At 37.1% G+C, this 20759-nt stretch overlaps 1 protein-coding gene across 1 annotated transcript in view; it reads left to right on the top strand.

The window, feature by feature from the left end:
- LOC111154437 (Rho GTPase activating protein 42) overlaps positions 1-20759 on the top strand; it is a 285187-nt gene that overhangs the window by 243076 nt on the left and 21352 nt on the right. Inside the window, exons 13-16 of the mRNA XM_022514037.1 lie at positions 14566-14628; positions 15554-15628; positions 16333-16417; positions 17012-17070. Coding sequence (XP_022369745.1) covers positions 14566-14628; positions 15554-15628; positions 16333-16417; positions 17012-17070 — 282 coding nt within the window. The remainder of the gene's footprint in view (positions 1-14565; positions 14629-15553; positions 15629-16332; positions 16418-17011; positions 17071-20759) is intronic.

Below are 20759 nucleotides of genomic sequence, written 5' to 3'. Positions count from 1 at the left end.
CTAAGCCTTGTCCCCACTCAAACATGTTTTGTGTGGTGGTTTTTCAGCTGGTCCTTCTACCCTAGGTTGGAAGAAGTGAGAATAGAGAAAGAAAAGATACAATATTCTCATTCTCTCATGCAGTTCAGTTCAACAGTATTCCATTGTGTACCTACATTATTCCAGGTATTGTGAATGGGGGAAAAAGTCCTTTGAAATGATGTTTCTGCTAATGAAAGTCATGATTTGGCCACATCCTAATAGTCACTCGGCATTCAGTCTCATGTACCTGTCCACATGTTCTCATGATCGGACCAGAAGATACTTTCAAATTTCCCCCAAAACTCAGTTTCTGCCATTGTGTTTCAGTCACTTTCCCCATGTGTACTTAAGGAACACGTTCTTTTCCAGCAATAAAAGAAAGAAAAATTAAGCTCATTCTTCTTATCCTAGATAATTGCCCTCTGTCACGAGGTTTTTGAGCCTCATACTGCTGTTTAGATAGTTTAATTCTGGAAGTTCTCAGATGTCCTCCTCACCACATCTTCCACCATGCCTGTGATCAAATAATCTTGTTTCCATGTTGAGACCCAGGAAGAGGGTTATGGCTCAAATGCTTTTCACCGGCAGACCAAGAAGCAGCAACAGTTTGGGCCAGGGCTGTGCAGAGTGAACTGCTCATCCTTTAGAGAAAAGAGAAATGGTCCTGTGGATATTACAAACACCAATAAATGCACTCATTTAGTGTTTCTGTTTCTTTCAAGCCATGGGTAATACGATATTAATTATCTGTGATAAGTAGCCTTTTAATCTGAAATGGCAGATTAGGAAAGTGAATTAGAAATTAAAGACAAATGTTGCTTTGTTTTGTCAGGCCTGAGAAGGTACTGTTAGGCCAAGTAGATTACATCTGTAAGGACGTGCTGGGTTTTTAATTGCTAAGAAATTGAAGGTACAAGGACTTTTGCTTTGTTAGCTGTATAGAAGACTATTCTTTTTTTTTTCCTCATGACTGTTTCAATTCTCTTGAGATTAATAGCTATTACACTATTAAAACTCCCTTATGGAAACTTTATTTGGATTTCAATAAAAGTTTTAGCCCTGAATATTTTCTGGAAAAAAATAATGTTTACCCTTAACTTTTGATTGAATATATAAAGTTCTTTAAGTTAGCTTGTTTTCTACTTCTACCCCTGAAAGCCAAGTATCATTAATATTACAGGGTTTCAATTCTTAGGAATTTGGTGGTGTTTGTATTCTGCATATCCTTGTGGCCCTTTCTTAGCAGGGAGTTATGCAGCTGAGGGCATCTGGGGAGGAATGACTAAAGTTCGCTCCTGTTAACTAAGTACTAACCCTTCTAGAAGCAAGGGTATTTGTATAACACACTTGAAAACCAATAACTACCAAATCATTCATCAATAAGCACTTATTGGCTGCCTGCTCTGAACCAGGCATTGAGCCCTGATTAAGTAATCTGTATTTCTCCTATGTAAGATGCTCCACTCTCTACTGTTGAAGGAGGAGTACCTTGACATCCACTAAAGAAGAATTATGATATTTTGGTGATTACAGCTTTGGAATATAGCTTGAAATCAGGTCACGTGATGCTCCCAGCTTTGGTTTTCTTTTTCAACATTTCCGTGGTGATTGGGGTCCTTTCTGGTTCCATACAAATTTTAGGATTGTTTGTTCTGGCATGTTGAAAAATGCTATTGGTATTTTGATTGGGATGGTGTTGAAAGTATACATTGCTCTGGGCAGCATAGACATTTTAACAATGCTTAGTCTTCCAATCCATGAGCATGGGATATTTTTCCATCTTTTTGTGTCTTTTATTTCTTTCATGAGTGTTTCGTAGTTCCTGGAGTTTACATCCTTTACCTCTTTGGTTAGGTTTAAATCCAAGGTATCTTATGGTTTTTGGTGTTATTGTAAATGGAATCAATTCTCTAATTTCTCCTTCTGCAGTTTCATTGTTAGTGCATAAGAAAGCAACTGATTTCTGTGCATTGATTTTGTATCCTGCCACATTACTGAATTGCTATATGAGTTCTGGTAATTTGGGGGTGGAGACTTTTGGGTTTTCCACATAGAGTATCATGTCATCTATGAAGAGAGAGAGTTTGACTTCTTCTTTGCCAATTTGAATACTTTTTGTTTCTTTTTGTTGTCTGATTGTTGTTGCTAAGATTGTACTACTATGCTGAGCAACAGTGATGAGAGAGGGCATCTTTGTTGTGTTCCTGATCTCAATGGGAAGGCTCTCCCCATTGAGAATGATATTTGCTGTGGGTTTTTCACAGATGGATTTTAGGAAATTGAGGAATGTTCCCCTTATCCCTATACTTTGAAGAGTTTTAATCAGGAAAGGGTACTGTATTCTGTCAAGTGCTTTTTCTGCATCAACTGAGAGGACCATGTGGTTCTTCTCTCTTCTCTTAGTAATTTGTTCTATTACATTGATTGATTTGCAATCAGTCACATTGATTTGTTGAACCACCCTTGCTTCTCAGGGATAAATCCCAACCTTGTTGTGGTGGGTAATCCTTTTAATGTGCTGTTGGATCCTATCTTGTTGAGAATTTTGGCATCTATATTCATCAGGGATATTGGACTGAAATTTTCCTTTTTGATGGGGTCTTTGCCTGTTTTGGAGATCAAGGTAATGCTGGCCTCATAGAAAGAGTTTGGACGTTTTCCTTCTGTTTCTATTTTTCAAACAGCTTCAGGAGTATAGGTATTATTTCTTGTTTGAATGTTTGGTAGAATTCCCCAGGGAATCCATCAAGTCCTGGCCTCTTGTTTTTTGGGAGGTTTTTGATTACTGCTTCAATTTCTTTACCAGTTATTGGTCTCTTCAGATTGTCTATTTCTTCCTATTTCAGTGTTGGTAGTTTTTAAGTGTCTAAGAATGCATCCATTTCTTTCTGGTTGCTTAGTTTGTTGGCCTATAGTTGCTGGCAATAATTTCTAATAATTGTTTCTATTTCCTTGGTTTTAGTCATGATCTCTCCCCTTTCATTCATGATTTTATTAATTTGGGTCCTTTCTCTTTTCTTTTAGATAAGTCTGGCCATTGGTTTATTGATCTTACTAATTCTTTCAAAGAACAAGCTTCTAGTTTTGTTGATCTGTTCTATTGATTTTCCTGGTTTCTACTTCATTGATCTCTACTCTAATCTTTATTATTTCACTTCTGCTTGGTTTAGGTTTTATTTGCTGTTCCTTCTCCAACTCCTTTAGGTATAAGTTTAGCTTATGCATTTGGGATTTTGAGTGAGGCCTGGATGGGTATGTATTTCCCCCTTAGGACTGCCTTTGCAGTATCCCATAGGTTTTGGACCAATGTGTTTTCATTCTCATTGGTTTCCATGAATTGTTTAAGTTCTTCTTTAATTTCCTGGTTGACCCATTCATTCCTTAGCAGGATGCTCTTTAACTTCAAGTGTTAGAAGTTCTTCTAAATTTTTTCTTGTAATTGAGTTCCAGTTTCAAGGCACTGTGGTCTAATAACATGTAGGGAATAATCTCCGTCTTTTGGTATTGGCTGAGACCTGATTTGTGACCCAATATGTGGTCTATTCTGGAGAAAGTTCTCTGTGCATTCAAGAAGAATGAGTAGTCTGTTGTTTTAGGGTGGAATGTTCTATATATATCTACAAAGTCCATCTGTCCAATTTGTCATTCCAAGCTCTTGTTTGTTTGTTGATCTTCTTTTTATATGATATGTCCAGTGCAGTGCTGAGAGTGGAGTGTAAAATCTCCTACTATTAATGTATTATTGTTGATTCTTTATTTTGGTTAAGAGCTGGCTTATGTAGTTGGTTGCTCCCAGTTGGGGGCATAGATATTTACAATGTTAGATTTTCTTGTTGGGTAGACCCTTTAAGAATGATATAGTGTTCCTCTGGAGCTCTTATTATAGTCTGTGGTTTAAATTCTAATTTGTCTGATATAAAAATTGCTACTCCAGCTTCCTTTGAGTTCCGTTGGCATGAAAAATGGTTCTCCATCCCTTCACTTTCAGTCTGGATGTATCTTTAAGTTCAAAATGAGTCTCTCGTAGACCACATATGGATGGGTCCTATCTTTTTATCCAACCTGCAACCCTGTGCCATTTCATGGGAACATTTAGGCTGTTCACGTTGAGAGTGATTATTGAAAGATACATTATTTATTGCCATCCTGTCTGTACAGTCCCTGTTTCTATGGATTGTCTCTGTAAATTTCTGATCTGTATTACTCTTGGGATCTTTCTTCTTTTATAGAATCCCCTATAGTATTTCTTGCAGGGCTGGCTTGGTGGTCACATATTCTTTCCGTTTCTGCTGGTACTGGAAGCTTTTTGTCTCTCCATCTGTCCTAAATGATAACCTGGCTGGATAAAATATTCTTGGCTGCATGTTCTTTTTTTTTTTAAAGATTTTATTTATTTATTTGACAGAGAGAAATCACAAGTAGGCAGAGAGGCAGGCAGAGAGAGGAGGAAGCAGGCTTCCCGCTGAGCAGAGAGCCCGATGCGGGGCTCGATCCCAGGACCCTGAGATCATGACCTGAGCCGAAGGCAGAGGCTTTAACCCACTGAGCCACCCAGGCGCCCCTTGGCTGCATGTTCTTATTTAGTACACTCAATGTGTCTTGCCAGCCCGTTCTGGCTAGCCAGGTCTCAGTGGACAGGTCTGATGTTATTCTGATGTTCCTCCCTCTATATGTAAAGAATCTCTTCCCCCTAGCTGCTCTTAGAATGGCTTCCTTGGTTCTAAGATTTGTGAGCTTTACTCTTGCATGCCAGGACATTGGTCTGTTCTCATTGATCTTGGGAGGGGTCCTCTCTGCCTATAGGACATGAATGCTTGTTTCATTTCCTAGATTAGGGAAGCTTTCAGCTACAATTTGCTAGATATATCTTCTAGTCTTCTCTTTTTCTCCACTCCCTGAGGGATCCCAAGAATTCTGACATTGGAACGTTTCATGGCATCGTTTACTTCTCTACGTCTGTTCTCATGGATTTTAAACTGTTTGTTCCAGACCTCCTGTTCCTTCCTTTCTATCAGTTTATCTTCCTTTCTATCACTCATCCATTCTTCTGCCTCATTTATCCTAACTGTTAAGAGTATCCAGTTCAGACTGTATCTCATTCATAGCATTTTTATGTTTGGCATGATTAGCTCGCATTTATGCTCTTAGAGAATTTACGTGGCTGTTAATGGTTTTCTCAAGCCTAGGTATTGTCTTCATAATTGCAACTCTGAAGTCTATTTCTGATATCTTGCTTATATCCATATCCATTGGGTCTGCGGGAAAAGCCATTGTCTTCTGGTTCTTTTCTTTGTTAGGAGTTCCTCCTCCTAGTCATTCTGTGAGGGGTGGTTGAGGGGGTGTACAGGGTCAAAGGTATCAACCACAATTCAGACAAGATGCATCCCTGGAAAGTTTGGAGTGGTCAGAAGCCACTAGCAAAAAAACCAACCAAAATGAAATCCAAGAATAAGATTTAAAAAGCTAAGGAAAGAAGGAGGCATGGGGAGGGCTATAATCTCTCAATGTAGTCAAGGTAGGGTGTTTCCATTCTTCCTGGGTGTATTTTGTTCGCTTTGTTAGAGAACACCACTTCCCAGAGTTACGGGAAAATTAAAACAGCTATATGTATATATAAAGGTAGTACTGAATAGGGAAAAAAGGACTACATTGAAGCTTATATCTATATCTATATAATATATTTATAGATATAGGTGTGAAAAAGTACAAGTTAAAAAGCTAGTATGGAGTATTTTGTATTAAACATCTAGTTGAAATGAGAAATAGGTAAAAAGAAAAACAGAGAAGAAACATAAGAAAAAAAAGTTGTGTCTGAGAAATACACAGGCTGTGAGGTAACATCAGGAGCTCAGTAAATAAACTATTTTCCCCTGGTGATGGGGTTTTACATTTTTATGGGGACCGTGGGGTTATAGTCCTCTTGTTCTTCCAGCTTGTCTTCTGGGGAAGGAGCCTGCCATGTTGTTTTTCAGTCAGTCCTGATTGGGCAGGGGCAGAGGGGTCAGGGATCTGTGGAAACCAGTGTTTGGGGCTTCCGTTCTCTGGTGGCTTTTGTGCTCTGGTGGCTTTTCTGCCTTTTTGGAGGATCAGAGCACAGGAAAATGTCTGCACCCAGACCTCCGTCAGGGCAGAGAAGTCACAGTCTACTCCTCTCTGAACCCTCCAGAATACATAATCTACCTTCCCGTAAGCACTGCTATAACCAGCCTCCCACAGGCAGTGCACAACCCCAGCAACCCTCTCAGCAGTCCACTCAGGCCTCCCCCTTGTCTTCACCCTTTGCGCTTCCAAAACCACCAGCAGTCCCAGTCCACACAGGCATTGGCAGGTGTGGCAGCAGCAGAAGCCTGCCTGGCCGGGCCACACGTTCATGGGAGAGGTTGCCCTGTTCTGGTGTGCTTCCCCTCAGCTCCTGTTTCCTGTCTGATTACTTGTTTTCAGGCCCTTCCCCTTGGGTCTCTATTGCTCTGCAAGCTATTGCCATCCCCTGGTGCAGAATGCTTTAGCTCTGGGTATTATATTACTTTCCTGTGGCTGGCTTCTGGTGGCTCCCTCCCCCTTCTGTTTATCCTCTGATATCAGTCCATAGAATCACAACTTCATCCTTCGTACCTTGGGACTGCAGGTCCTCTGCCCCCATAGAGATCCAGACATATATTCTTACATCTCAGGCAGATTTCATGGGTGTTCAGAATGGTTTGGTAGATATCCAGCTAAATTCAGGAGACTGGTTGAAACAAAATTCCCCACTCCTCTGCCCTCTTGCCCTTCCCACAAGAAGTGTACTCTTTAATCCCATAACTCATTTGACCCATCCTCCCTCCAACCTCCCTTCTAGTAACCATCAGTTTGTTCTCTATAGTTAAAAGTCTATTTCTTGGTTTGTCTCTCTCTCTCTCTTTTTTTTTCTCTATTTGTTTGTTGTGATTCTTAAATTCCACATATGAGGGAAATCATATGGTATTTATCTTTCTCTGACACATATTTCACTTAGCATTATACTCTCTAACTCCATCAATGTTGTTGCAAATGTCAAGATTTCATTCTTTCTTATGGATTAGTAATATTCTATTGTGTTTATATACCACAACTTCTTTATCCATTCATCTGTTGATGGACACTTGGGCTGCTTCCATAGTTTGGTTGTTATAAATAATGCTGCAATAAACATGGGGCCTGGGTGCATATAGTCTTTCGAATTAGTGTTGTATTCTGGGGGTAAATACCCAGTAGTGCCATTCCTGGGTCATAGGGTATTCTGTTTTTAATTATTTGAGGAATCTCCTTACCCTTCCACAGTGGCTAAACCAGGTTGCAGTCCCACCAACAGTGCATGAGGGTTCCTTTTTCCCCACATCCTCACCAACAGTTGTTCTTTCTTGTATTTTTTATTTTAGTCATTCTGATAAGGGTGAGGTGATACGTCATTGTGGTTTTGACTTAAATTTATTTCCCTGATGATGAGTGATGTTGGGCATCGTTTCACATTTCCACGTTTAGGTCCTTAGTCCATTTTAAGTTTATTTTTGTATGGTGTAAGAAAATGGTCCGGTTTCATTCGTTGGTATGTATCTGTCCAGTTTTTCCAGCATCATTTATTGAAGAGACTTTTTCCCATTATATATTCTTCCCTCCTTTTTCAAAGAGTAATTGATGATATAGTTGTGGGTTTATTTCTGGGCTTTCTGTTCTATTCTGTTGACCCATGTGTTTGTTTTTGTGCCAGTACCATACTGTTTTGATTAGTATGGCTTTGTAATATAATTTGAAGTATCAAATTGTGATATTTCCAGTTTTGTTATTTTTTCCCAATACTTCTTTTGGCTAGTGGAGTTCTTTTGTGTTTCATACAACTTTTAGGATTCTTTGCTCTAGTGTTCTGTGCAAAATACTGTTGAGGGGTGCCTGGGTAGCTCAGTTGGTTAAACATCTAACTCTTGCTTCCAGCTCAGGTCATGATCTCCTGGGTCCTGGGATTGAGCTGTCAGGCCTCACACTCAGTGGGGGTCTGCTTAAAGATTCTCTTAGTCTGTCCCTCCCTTTGTTTACTCTCTGCTTCTCTCAAATAAATAAATAAATATTTAAAAATGCTATTGGTATTCTGATAGGGATTGAATTAAATCTGTAGATTTGGGTAGTATAGACATTTTAACAATATTTATTCTTCCAATCTGTGAGTGTGAATCTCTTTCCATTTATTTCTGTCATGTTCAATTTCTTTCATCAGTGTTTTATAGTTGTCCTTGTACAGGTCTTTAACCTCTTTGGGTAAGTTTATTTCTAACTATTTTATTATTTTTGTACATTTGTAAGTGGATAGTTTTCTTAATTTCTCTTTCTGCTATTATATTATTAATGCACAAAAATACACCGGATATCTATGTATTGGTCTTGCATCCTGTTACCTTACTTAATTCATTTATCAATAATAAGTAATTTGTTGATGAAGTGTTTGGGGTTTCTTTATGTATAGTGTTATGTCATCTGAAAATAATGAAAGTTTTATTTTTTCCTTACTAATCTGGCTGCCTTTTATTTCTTTTTGTTGTCTGATCACTGTGGCTAGGACTTCAGTACTACACTGAATAAAAGTGGTGAGAGTGGACTTCCTTGTTTTGTTCCTGACCTTAGGGAAGAAGCTCTTAACTTTTCCTGTCAAGTATGATGTTTGCTGTAGGTTTTTCAGGAAAGGTCTTTATTATTTGAAGTATCTTCCCCCTAGACTTACTTTGTGGAGGGTTTGTATCATGAATGGATGTTATACTTTGTCATAGGCTTTTTCTGCATCTAATGAAATGATCATATGTTTTATTGTTTTTCCTATTGCTGTAATGTGTCATGTTGATTGGTTTGTGAATGTTGAACTACCCTTGTATCCTAGGAATAATTCCCATTTGATTGTGGTGAATAATTTTTTTAATGTATTGTTGAGTTTGGTTTGCTAATATTCTGTTGAGGATTTTTGCATCTGTGTTGATTAGAGATATTGGCAAGTAGTTCTTTAGTTCTTCCTTTTTTTTTTTTTTTCAGTGTAACAGTATTCATTATTTTTGCACCACACCCAGTGCTCCATGCAATCCGTGCCCTCTCCAATACCCACCACCTGGATCCCCCAACCTCCCACCCCCCGCCCCTTCAAAACCCTCAGATCGTTTTTCAGAGTTCATAGTCTCTCATGGTTCACCTACCCTTCCAATTTCCCTCAACTCCTTTCTCCTCTCCATCTCCCCTTCTGGTGGGATGTCTTAATCTGATTTTAGTACCCAGTAATCCTGGAGGCACAGAATGAATCTGAAAGTTTTCCTTCCTGTTTTATTTTTTTGAAATTTTGAGAAGAATAGATATTAACTCTTCTTCTTCTTCTTTTTTTTGTAATTTCATTTTTTTTTTCAGTGTTCCAAGATTCATTGTTTATGCACCACACCCAGTGCTCCATGCAATATGTGCCCTCCTTAATACACACCACCAGGCTCACCCAAACCCCGAGCCCCCTCCCCTCCAAACCCTTAGTTTGTTTCTTAGAGTCCACAGTCTTTCATCGTTCGTCTCCCTCTCCGATTTCCCCCAACTCACTTCTCCTCTCCAACTCCCAATGTCTTCCGTGTTATTCCTTATGCTCCACAAGTAAGTGAAACCATATGATAATTGATTCTCTCTGCTTGATTTCTTTCACTCAGCATAATCTCCTTTTGTCCCGTCCATGTTGATACAAAAGATGGGTACTCATCCTTTCTGATGGAGGCATAATATTCCTTTGTATATATGGACCATATCTTCTTTATCCATTCGTTTGTTGCAGCAATGGCCACAATTACCAAACTGTGGTATTAACTCTTTTTAAGTGTTTGGTAGAGTTTATCTTTAAAGCCATCTGGTCCTGAACTTTTGTTTTTTGGGATTTTTTTGATTACTGATTCAATCTGTTTGCTGGTTATAAATCTGTTCAGATTTTCTTTCTGGTTCAGTTTTCATAGGATGTATGTTTCTAGGAATTTGTCCATTTCTCCTAGAATGTCCAACTTGTTGGCATATAATTTTTTATAATTTTCACTTATTTGTATTTCTTATAGTATCAGTTATTAGTCTCCTTTTTCATTTGTGATTTTATTTGTCCTTTCACTATCTGTCACTCTCTCTCTCTCTTTGATGAGTCTAGCTAGAGGTTTATCGGTTTTGTTCATCTTTTCAAAGTACCAGTTCCTGGTTTCATTGATTCATTCTTTTTTTTTTTTTTTAATTTTAGTTTCTATTAGTATTTATTTCTGCTGTAATCTTTATTATTTCCTTCTTTTTGCTGGCTTTGGGTGTTGTTTGGTCCTCTTTTTATAATCCTTTTAGATATAAACAGTTGGTTTGTTTATTTGAGATTTTTCTTGCTTCTTGAGGTAGGCCTGTATTGCTATAATTTCACTCTTTGGACCACTTTCACTGCATCCCAAAGGTTTTCCACCATTATGTTTTCATTTTTCATTCCTCTCCATGTAATTTTTTATTCTTCTTTTATGTCTTGGTTTATCCATTCATTGGTTAATAGCATGTTACCTAACTTCCATTATTTTTGCTCTTTCCAGATTTTTTTCCTTGTCACTGATCTCTTTTCTCATAGCATTGTGGTCAGGAAAGATGCATGGTATGACTTTAATATTTTTTAATTTGTTGAGTCTTGTCTGTGGCCCAAGATGTGATGTATTCTGAATGTATTCCATGTGCACTTGAAAAGAATGTGTATTCTGCTGTTTTAGCATAGAATGTTCTGAATGTATCTGTGAAATCCATCTGGTCCAGTGTGTTATTCAAAGCCAGTGTTTTCATGTTGATTTTCTATTTATATGATCTGTCCATTGATATAAAGTGGGGTATTAAAATCCCCTACTATTAATGTATCAATTAGTTCTTTTATGTTTGTTATTAACTGTTTTATGTATTTGGGTACTCCCATGTTGGGTGCATAAATATTTAGAATTGTTGTATCCTCTTGTTGGATTGTTCTTTTTGTTATTATATAGTATCATTATTCTCTTGCTATTGTATTTATTTTAAAGTGTAATTCATCTGATGTAAGTATAACTACTCTGGTTTCATTTTGACTTCCATTTGTATGAAATGTTTTTCCAGCCCCTCACTTTCAATCTGCATGGGTCTTCAGTTCTGAAAGGAGTCTCTTGTAGGCAGCATATAGATGGACTTGTTTTTCTACCCATTCCATCACCCTGTATCTTTTGATTGGAGCTTTTAGTCCACTTACTTTCAAAGTAATTTTTCTGTGATCCTTTCTTCTCTTGCTCTCTTTCATACTCTGCTGACTTTATTGATAAACTTGGATTTCTTTCTCTTTATTCTTTGTGTATCTGTACTGTGTTTTGATTTTTGGTTACCATTAGGTTCATGTAGAACATCTTCTACATATAGCAGTTCATATTCAGTAGATTTCACTTAAATTAGAACTCATTCTTTCTTCTTACTGTTCCCCCCACCATGTTTCAGATATATGACATATGCCTGGTATATATCATAGGTATATATTCTTCTATTTTGTGAATTCTTTCACTGTTTTTTACAGATCTACATATTCTTACTGCTTTTGTGTTTCCTGCTTTTCATACTCCTACTTATGGTCTTTCCTTCCCACTCCAGGTGTTTCCTTAATATTTCTTATAGGGCTGGTTTAGTGGACATGAACTACTGCAGCTTTTGTTTGTCTGAGAAACTATCTCTCCTATTCTGAATGATAGTCTTGCTGAAAAGAGTATTTTTGGCTGCATATATATATATTTTTTCCTATTAGCTCTTTGACTAATAGGCTTTTGCCACTCCCTTTTGTCCTCCAAAGTTTCTGCTGAAAAATCCACTCAGACCCTTATGGCATTTCCCTAGTATGTAACTATCTTCTTTTCTCTTGCTGCTTTTAAAATTCTTTATCACTAATTTTTGCCATTTTAGTTACTTTGTGTCTTGGTGTTGATGTTCTTGGATTGAGTTTTGGGGGGGATATCTGCCTCCTGGATCCAGATATCTGTTTCCTTCCCCAGATTTGGAAACTTTTTTGGCTATTTTTCTTCACATAAATTTTCTGATCCCTTTTATTGTTCTTCTGGAATCCCTATACTGCAAATGCTATTACACTTGATGAAGTCACTGAGTTCCCTAAGTGTGTTCTCATTTTGCATGATTTTTTTTTTCTTTCAGGTTGCTCATTCCTTCCTGTTTCCTCTAGCCTGCTATTTATTCCAACTAGTGTATTTTTAATTTCATTTGTTGTTGTCTTCATCTCTGATTTGTTCTTTTTTATCTCTTTGTTAAGCGTCTCACTTACATTCTCTACTCTTTTCTCAAGTAGAGTGAGTCTTTATGATCAGTACTTTAGATTCTCTATCGGGAATTTTATTTTTACCCAATTCTCATAGGTCTTTTACTGTCATTTTTGTCTTTTTTTTTTTTTCCCCATTTGAGATATATTCCTCTGTCTTCTCATTTTTCCTAACTCTCTGTGTCTGTTTCTTTGTGTCAAGGAAGTCAGCTAGATCTCCTCTTCTTGAATGTAGCACCCTCATGAAGAAGAGGTTCTATAGTGCCCTGCAGTACAGTTTCCTCTATTCCCCAGAGCCTGACACTTCACGTGGTGTCTCCTATGTGCATTGCATGTGCTCGCTGTTTTTTCCTGGTGGCTTCTTCCTTCAGTCCAGTTTTTGACAGAGGCTTTCTTTTCCTGTTGTGGGCAGCATTTTGTCCCTAGTGGGGATGTGATACGCAGTTTTAATAAGGTGTACTCTGCTTATGAATGATACTTGTAGCTTCCAGGACCCTGGCATTCCTTGTGAGTGGATTGTGCAATTTTAACATGGTGCTCCTCGAACTTCCACAGTGCCTGCAGCTGCTATTGCCAGAACCACAGTTTTGCAAAATATATGGGTGGGAAGATGAAGTATTGACAAGGTTTGCACTGTATTTCTGAGGAGGTAGCCTGCAGTGCTGGGACTGATGCAAGCATGAGTGGAAAGGGTGCATGTGCCAAAGCACTAGGGTGTGGGGCTTAGTGTAAGCCAATTACATAGTGAACTTCCTGTTGGTTTCTGCAGGTGACCATGTGTTTATGCTGAAGGGTGGGGGAGGGCAGTGTCACCTGCCAGCTCCTTTGCTCCTGAAAGAGTCTTCCTCTGGACATGCTCTGAGATGAGTAAATAACTCTCCCTGCTATATGTCCCAGGTGTTTTTCAAAGTGCTGCTTCTACCTTATATCTGGAGGGCTCTTTGTCATGTTGTGTCTTTCAGGCAGGACTCATCTTCCTGTTGCCCTCAGGGCTCTTCCAAAATGGAGCCAGCTGATTTTTAAGATTTTAGGTTTTGAATCCCTCTTACTTGTAAGAAATCAATAAATTCAGCTCCTCTTGCTTTTAAAGCCATATGTTAGGAGGATTCATCTCTCCAGTGTGAGTTTCCTGGTATGTTAGTCTGTTTCTCACCATTCTCTGTGCCTGTGGCTCCCTCCTGACCACAGATGGCCACCTCCGTTTTGCTCCCCGCTATGTCTTCACCCTTTCTACCCTCTTTGATGTGGACTCTTCTCTGCCTTTAATTGTAGAGTTTGCTTTGCCAGTCTTCATTTTCTGGGATACTTACATTAACGTGAGTTTTATATAGTTGTATTCATGCGACAAGGCAAGCTTAGGATCCTCTTACTCCACCTTCTTCCAGCCTCCTTCTAATTTACCATTTTTAATTGGAAACCAGTTTTAATTGTATTTATTTGAATTATTTTCATTTTTATTTGAGAATATTAAGAAATATATTTCTCCCATGTGTGATAAAAATTTTCATTATAGAACCAATAAAACATTTGAATTTTTCCTCAGGGTATTACTTGGTATTCTTAAATTAAGTCTTTTAAAAAAAAAAAAGTCTAATTTGATCTGGCCTCAAAAACTTAAGAAAATTAAAACAGATTTAAAATCTTGCAAAAGCCATGAAAATAAATTGCTATTTCATAATGTAGGATCTTTGGGAGATTTTTGGTGAACTACATGTATTTTGAATTACTTTGCATATGATAAAAAAATGCAGGAGAAAGAATATTGGGCTTGGATTCAGGAGATCTGTATTAGAATCCTGGTTCTTAATCTTAGAACAAAGTGAAGTTTTCAGCAACCCAGTGAACCATCATAAGATTACAAAGCTTTCTCTCTACTTCATAATGTTTTAAGAATATCATGAAAAAGAATATGTGAATAGCTTTGCAATATAATTACCAACACACAATAAAGGTTTTTTTCTTAGTACATTTGCTTCTATCATCTGGAAACACATCTAACACATCTGACTTTAGAAAAAATGGACAGGATCAGTGTAACACATTTACAGGATCTGTGTTTTCTAAGGAATCAAGTTTATATGGTAACTTTGGTGACTGTGAACCTCTCTACTTCTACCCCCCTCCCCAAAATTCAGACTTTAACTAAAACTGTGCATTAAGTACTAAAACAACAGAGCCAACTACGGGGTAATGGAAGTTGGGCATAAACCCTTACTGTGATTTTCTTTTATTTTCAGTGTACTTAAATGAAGCAGGGTTCAACTTTGTGAGAAAATGCATTCAAGCTGTGGAAACAAGAGGTAAGTGTTGTCTAACAGGTACATTATTACTGTTATGTAGTTCTTATAGTTCATTCTTAAATAGAAACCTCTCAAAAATTCATCATTAACATGAAATTAACTTCAACAACTATATAAATGAATAAGTTACTTAAATATACAAATAACTATAGTTTACCCTGTATTTCTTTTTAATGATTTTTCTGCATAAAGGCTTTCTTTACCTCTTATTGATAGACTTTGTGTTTTTTATTACTATAAGCACATCTTTGATTTTTTTTCAAGCTTTAGTGGGGTAAGATTCTTAAGGAACTGGTCTTCCTCCTTCCTTATATTCTTTCCCTCAGTGATTTCAGTCAGTCACAATTCTAGCACCTTTCCTCTCTCTAGTCATGACCTCTCACCTGAAGCCCACTCCAGGTACATATTACATTCTTTTTATTACAGGCAAACTTGTCTAAAGCAAAACTCATATTGGGTTTTGAAATTCTGTGAACTTAGGCTCAGATTTTGGTGCTGCCACATAGAAGTTTTGAGAAGTTAAGTGTATTTATTAAATTCTCTGAATCTGTTTCCTCATCTTCAAAATGAAGATGTAAATGCTTTCCAACTCTTCAACATGCAGGACTCCATGACTGAAGAAATAGAAGACGAGAAATACTGATTATCATTTCCCTTCTTAGTGCTTTTTGCATTCAAATAGTGGTAAATGAACAGGGGTACTTTGCTACTTTGAAGATATTTGAAAGACTTTTGGATACTATTCAGTGTCTTCTCTGAGAAATATGTGTTGTGGGTGTTTCCAGGGTAGATTTGCTAAAGTTAGACTGCAAAACTGGACAAGTAGCTTTCAAATTCAGTATAGGTATATGCCTGAAGTTTTTAACATTTTGTACTTGTGCTGATGGTCTCAAGCCATTCTCTTGTGATTTTTCTTTTTCATTAGGCATCACTATTTTAGGTCTCTACCGAATAGGAGGAGTAAACTCCAAAGTTCAGAAACTCATGAACACAACATTTTGTAAGTTTTGGATGAACTGGTTACTTAATTTTTGTATTATAGATAATCCAAACCATAGCTTTCTTTGAGAATTATACTATTGCTTATCTTTGAATATTTTCAAGTAATATTTAAAATTAATATTTGCATTCAGCTTTTAATGTTCAGTTATAATAGATGAACAATCAGAATTTGTGAGGGGTCTTTTTTATAATGTTGGACTTTTTCTCAAGTGTCCTTTGATTAACTAGAATGCAGTGAAATTTATGGGTGTTGGATTCAGATTGCCTAACTTGGAATCCTAACTTGCCGTTTAAAAGCTCTGTGACCTGGGGTAATTCATTTAACCTCTTTTGTGCCTCAACCTTCTCATTCATAAAATGGGGATAATAATAGTACCTGCCTCATTGAGAACTATAAGGATTGTTAATTCATATAACATACTTTGAAGTATTCTTGGCAGATGGTAAGTGCTCTGTGATGTTAGCAATTAACAACAATTTGATTTGGAACCCTATTATTCCACAAGAAATCTTTGAGGTTTATAAAGCATCAAAATAAGATTTGCATCAGTTCGCACAAGCAACAATCGTGAACTGTTGGCACTCTAAGGAATAAGTGTCTCTCTCTCTCCTTGACCTATTTATGTTTGTGTCTGTCTTCTTTACGGTGTGAATGATGTTTGAATTGCATAGTTTAAACACCTTATTTTTTACTCTTTTCAGCTCCCAAATCCCCTCCTGATGTTGACATTGATATTGAATTGTGGGATAATAAGACAATAACAAGTGGACTAAAAAACTACCTCAGGTAAGGAAGGTTTAACTCTATTCTGCCTATGATGTCTCTCTTGCTTCTTTGGGCAGTTGCCATGTGATTTCTCAGAGCTCCTGTGCATGAACTTCACTACTTAGAATAATTCCTTCATTTCAGGTGAAATAACATAAGGTAGTAATGTTTATATATAGTGTTTTGGAGCTTATACATTCTATTTCAAATAATAAACTTAAGAGGCTACAATATTTTATGAATACTAAATAATATTTTGTTTCATATTAAATGTGGTGTTTTCATGGTTTTTTTTTTTTTAAATTGAAACTAAAAGTTGTCTTTTGTTTTTGTGTTTTATTTAACTATTGTCCCCATATCTGAGAGAGATTTTGCTATTGTGGTTCAGTAGTTCTCACAAAGTGAAAAAAATCCCTCCCCTTTTTAGTACAGTTGTGCCAAGAACTGCTATAAGGCCTTTGTGTCTTTTGAGGTCTGCATTCTGGGACTGCCTAGAGCGGCCCTCCTAGGACTTGATCTTATTCCCTAATACCCAACTCTTAAAGAAACACTGAAAGTTCAGGGGAAATAAAACAGATGTTGTCATTCTAATGCCTGCTTCTTTATCCATTGTAGATGTCTTGCAGAACCATTGATGACTTACAAGTTACACAAAGATTTTATTGTTGCAGTTAGTAAGTACACTTCTGTTGGATGTATTATGATTGATGTAATTTTATGCTATATCACTTAGAGGTGTAAATTTAAACCAGCTAGTTAAGATTGTCCTACATATTGCTTAAGAAACTGTCAATCTGATATTTAATAGCTGACAGTATGGTTTGTAAACTAATAAATTGTGAATGATGTATTAAAGACCTAAAAACCATAAAGCTAGAAGACATAGGCAGTAATTCTTTAACATTGATTGGAGAAACATTTTCCTAGATATGTCTTCTCTGGCAAGGGAAATAAAAAGCACAATTAAATAATTGGGACTACACCACAAATGAAAAAAGTTTTGCACAATGAAGGAAATCATCAACAAAACAGGCAACCTACTGAATGGCAGAAAATATTTGCAAATGATATATCCAATAAGGGGTTAATATCCAAAATATATAAAGAACTTATACATGGGACGCCTGGGTGGCTCAGTTGGTTAGGCAGCTGCCTTCGGCTCAGGTCATGATCCCAGCATCCTGGGATCGAGTCCCACATCGGGCTCCTTGCTTGGCAGGGAGCCTGCTTCTCCCTCTGCCTCTGCCTGCCATTCTGTCTGCCTGTGCTCGCTCTCTCTCCTTCTCTCTCTCTGATAAATAAAATCTTAAAAAAATATATAAAATAAAATAAAAATAGAAAATAAAGAACTTATACAGCTCAACACTACAAAAACAATTTGATTAAAAAAGTGGCAGAGACCCTGAGTAGATCTTTTTCCAAAGTAGACATACAGATGGACAGTAAATACATGAAAAGATGCTCAACATCACTTATCATGAGGGAAATACAAATCAAAACTACAATGAGATATCACCTCATACCTGTCGGAAAAATTAAACAACACAGGAAACAACAGGTGTTGGTGAGGATGTGGAGAAAGGGAAACCCTCTTGCTCTGCTGGTGGGAATGCAAACTGGTTGTAGACACTCTGGAAAACAAATATGGAGTTTCCTCAAAATATTAAAAATAGAATTACCATATAATCCAGTAATTCCACTACTGGGTATTTACCCAAAGAATATGAAAACACCAATTGAGAAAGATACGCCCACCATTATATTTGTTGCAGCATTGTTTACAATAGCCAAGACATGGCAACAGCAGAAGTGTCCATCAGTATGTGAATGGATAAAGAAGATATGGTATATATGCACAATGGAATATCACTAAACCATAAGAGAGAATGAAATCTTGACATTTGCAACGATGTGGCTGGATCTAGAGAATATAGTACTAAGTAAAATAAGGCAGACAGAGAAAGATCAATACTATGTGATTTCATTCATATGTGGAATTTAAGAAACAAAACAAAGAAAAAGACAAAAAAGAAACACTCTTAAATACAAAGAACAAACTGGTGGTTGCCAGAGGAGAGGTGGTGGGGGAATAGGAGAAATAGATAAAGGGAATCAAGTGTGCCCTTAGCTTGATTTTTAAAAAAACTTGCAGAATGAAATGGAATATTTTGCCACTTAATAAGAATTCCTTGGGGTGACTGGTGTGATAAGAATTATTTTAGTTACATTTTACTCAATGATGAATGTTAGTTTCTTATAAGAGCAACTTTATGGTTAAATAGATAAGACTACAAATATGTACGGTCAGGTATGCTACCTACTCATACTTACCACACTATATTCCTAAACCTGAAGAGAAGAGTCAGGTATTTTTGGCAGGTAACAGGCACTTTCATCAATCTCCCCCCCCATTTATTGATAAGGATCATGTATCTATGTTATTTATTTGGGTCTATGATTGCTATAATGGAATATATATAGATAGGCTAAATTCAAAAATTGTGGGGAGGGACTCAGTGAAAACATGTAACATGTAACCTAAGAAATTAGAAATATGTACTTTTAAAACATTGAGACTAAAGTGCTGGGTTGCCATCTGAGCCCATCACAACATGTAACAGTTAGGAATTAGCCTTTCATTGTTAAGATGTATGAGGTGTGACTGTACAAAGCATTTTTCACAGTCCCAAGAAAGAAAGCAGTTGCATTAATTTATTATCACACATTGTAATGTCACAGGAAATTTTGTCTGCTGATAAGTGTCAGATAACATTGAGTGACCTTGGTTTTCAATCCAGCATTCATGACTGACCACATGATCTCATAAACACCTATACCACTTACCTTTCTCCTGAAAGCTCTCCACTCTATATTCTTTTCATCAAAATCTATCCTTATTAGATAAACAAAACTTGGAAAATGTAGAGCTGACCTCTCATTTTATTGACTAGGTCCCTGAGTGGGCCAGTGAATTTGTCCAAGGACACTAGTAAATTGATGGCAAAATCAGAACTACAAGCCAATTTTTTTTACTCTACCCTAGAACTCTTACAGAAATTTTGTGTTACAACAAATGGCATTTGAGCCACTAGCTTAAGTAGCTAAATGAACAGCTTGTTTTAATAGAAACATTTGGTTGTAAGCTATTTTTCTCTACTTCCATGGCAAATAAATAATTCACTACCATGGTAATTGAAATATATTCTTATAGATAAGAATTCATCTTCTGTCTGGGTCAAGGATAATCCCATGTACCAGATAATAAGGTAATAAAATTAGAAATTATTTGGAAATTCAGCTCTGTAAAAAAGGGAAGTTATCCAGAAATTACAAGGTATCTCACAGGATTCCCTGCCAGAGTATGGATCAGGCCTTTCACAGGCCTACAGCTAGGAACTACAGAAATGTAAATTGATGTTTCTCTTCCCATAATTTTAGGAGGGTCTCTCCTCTCTGTTCTTTGCTGCATATCTCCCTTATTTGTATCTCCCTTTCCAGTCGAATTTTCTTAGCTTTGGAGCACATTTGGTCACATCAACCCTGGTCTTACATGATATGCCTTTCCACATATGTAAGCAGACAGATCATAGTTTTGCTATCTCCATTCCAACCCCTGGGAGCCCTTGTGTTTGGCCCAGTTTGAGCCAGGCTCTTTCCTCACCTCCTTTTGGGCATTTTTAGGGAAAGGGCTTGGCAGGGTAGGAAGTCACCGTAGAATTTATTATAGTAAGAACATGTAAATAAGTTCTTCATTCTGAAGTGTCAGATATTTCTCTAGCTGACATGACAGTGTATTGGCTTTTGCCTGGCTTTCTTTAGATGGTTTTTTACTTTTCAGATTTACCATTGTCAACATGGGCTTCAAATGTATTAGGCCTTTGTTTGCATAGCAATCCTGATACTTCAGAAATGTAATTCCCTGTTGTCTTTAAATCTATAAAATTTGGAAAGGAATGCTTTCTTTCTTTGTCTGAAGGAGTCTCTAGGACTTTTCTGTGTGATAAAGTATATTATATTGCCTGGCACGTTAGGCCGTCTGTAACAATTCCTGTGATCACTCACATTGCTAAAGTTTTGATTCTGTCCTTGTGTAGCAAAAACAAAGGAGGTGATGAGTTATGGATGTATGGAAGCTCAGTGGCTACAGGCACAGGTCTGGATTAGCTAGAACGGGCTAGTTTGACTTCTTTACTCAACTAACTTCATGACCATGGTCAAGTCGCTCAGTTGCTCTAAGCCAATGATAGTGATAATACTTACTGCATGAAGTAATGTTTATAAGGCATGAAGGTGGGAGTGGTTGTAATGTTTAGATTAAGTTGTAATTATTAGATTATTTACACATTTTAATGCAATTTAAACT

Source organism: Enhydra lutris, unplaced genomic scaffold (assembly GCF_002288905.1).
Source record: "Enhydra lutris kenyoni isolate GAN:26980312 unplaced genomic scaffold, ASM228890v2 scaffoldscaffold37, whole genome shotgun sequence".
NCBI lineage: Eukaryota > Metazoa > Chordata > Mammalia > Carnivora > Mustelidae > Enhydra > Enhydra lutris.
Note: the sequence above shows the minus strand (reverse complement) of the source record. Positions and strands in the feature narration are given on the sequence as shown.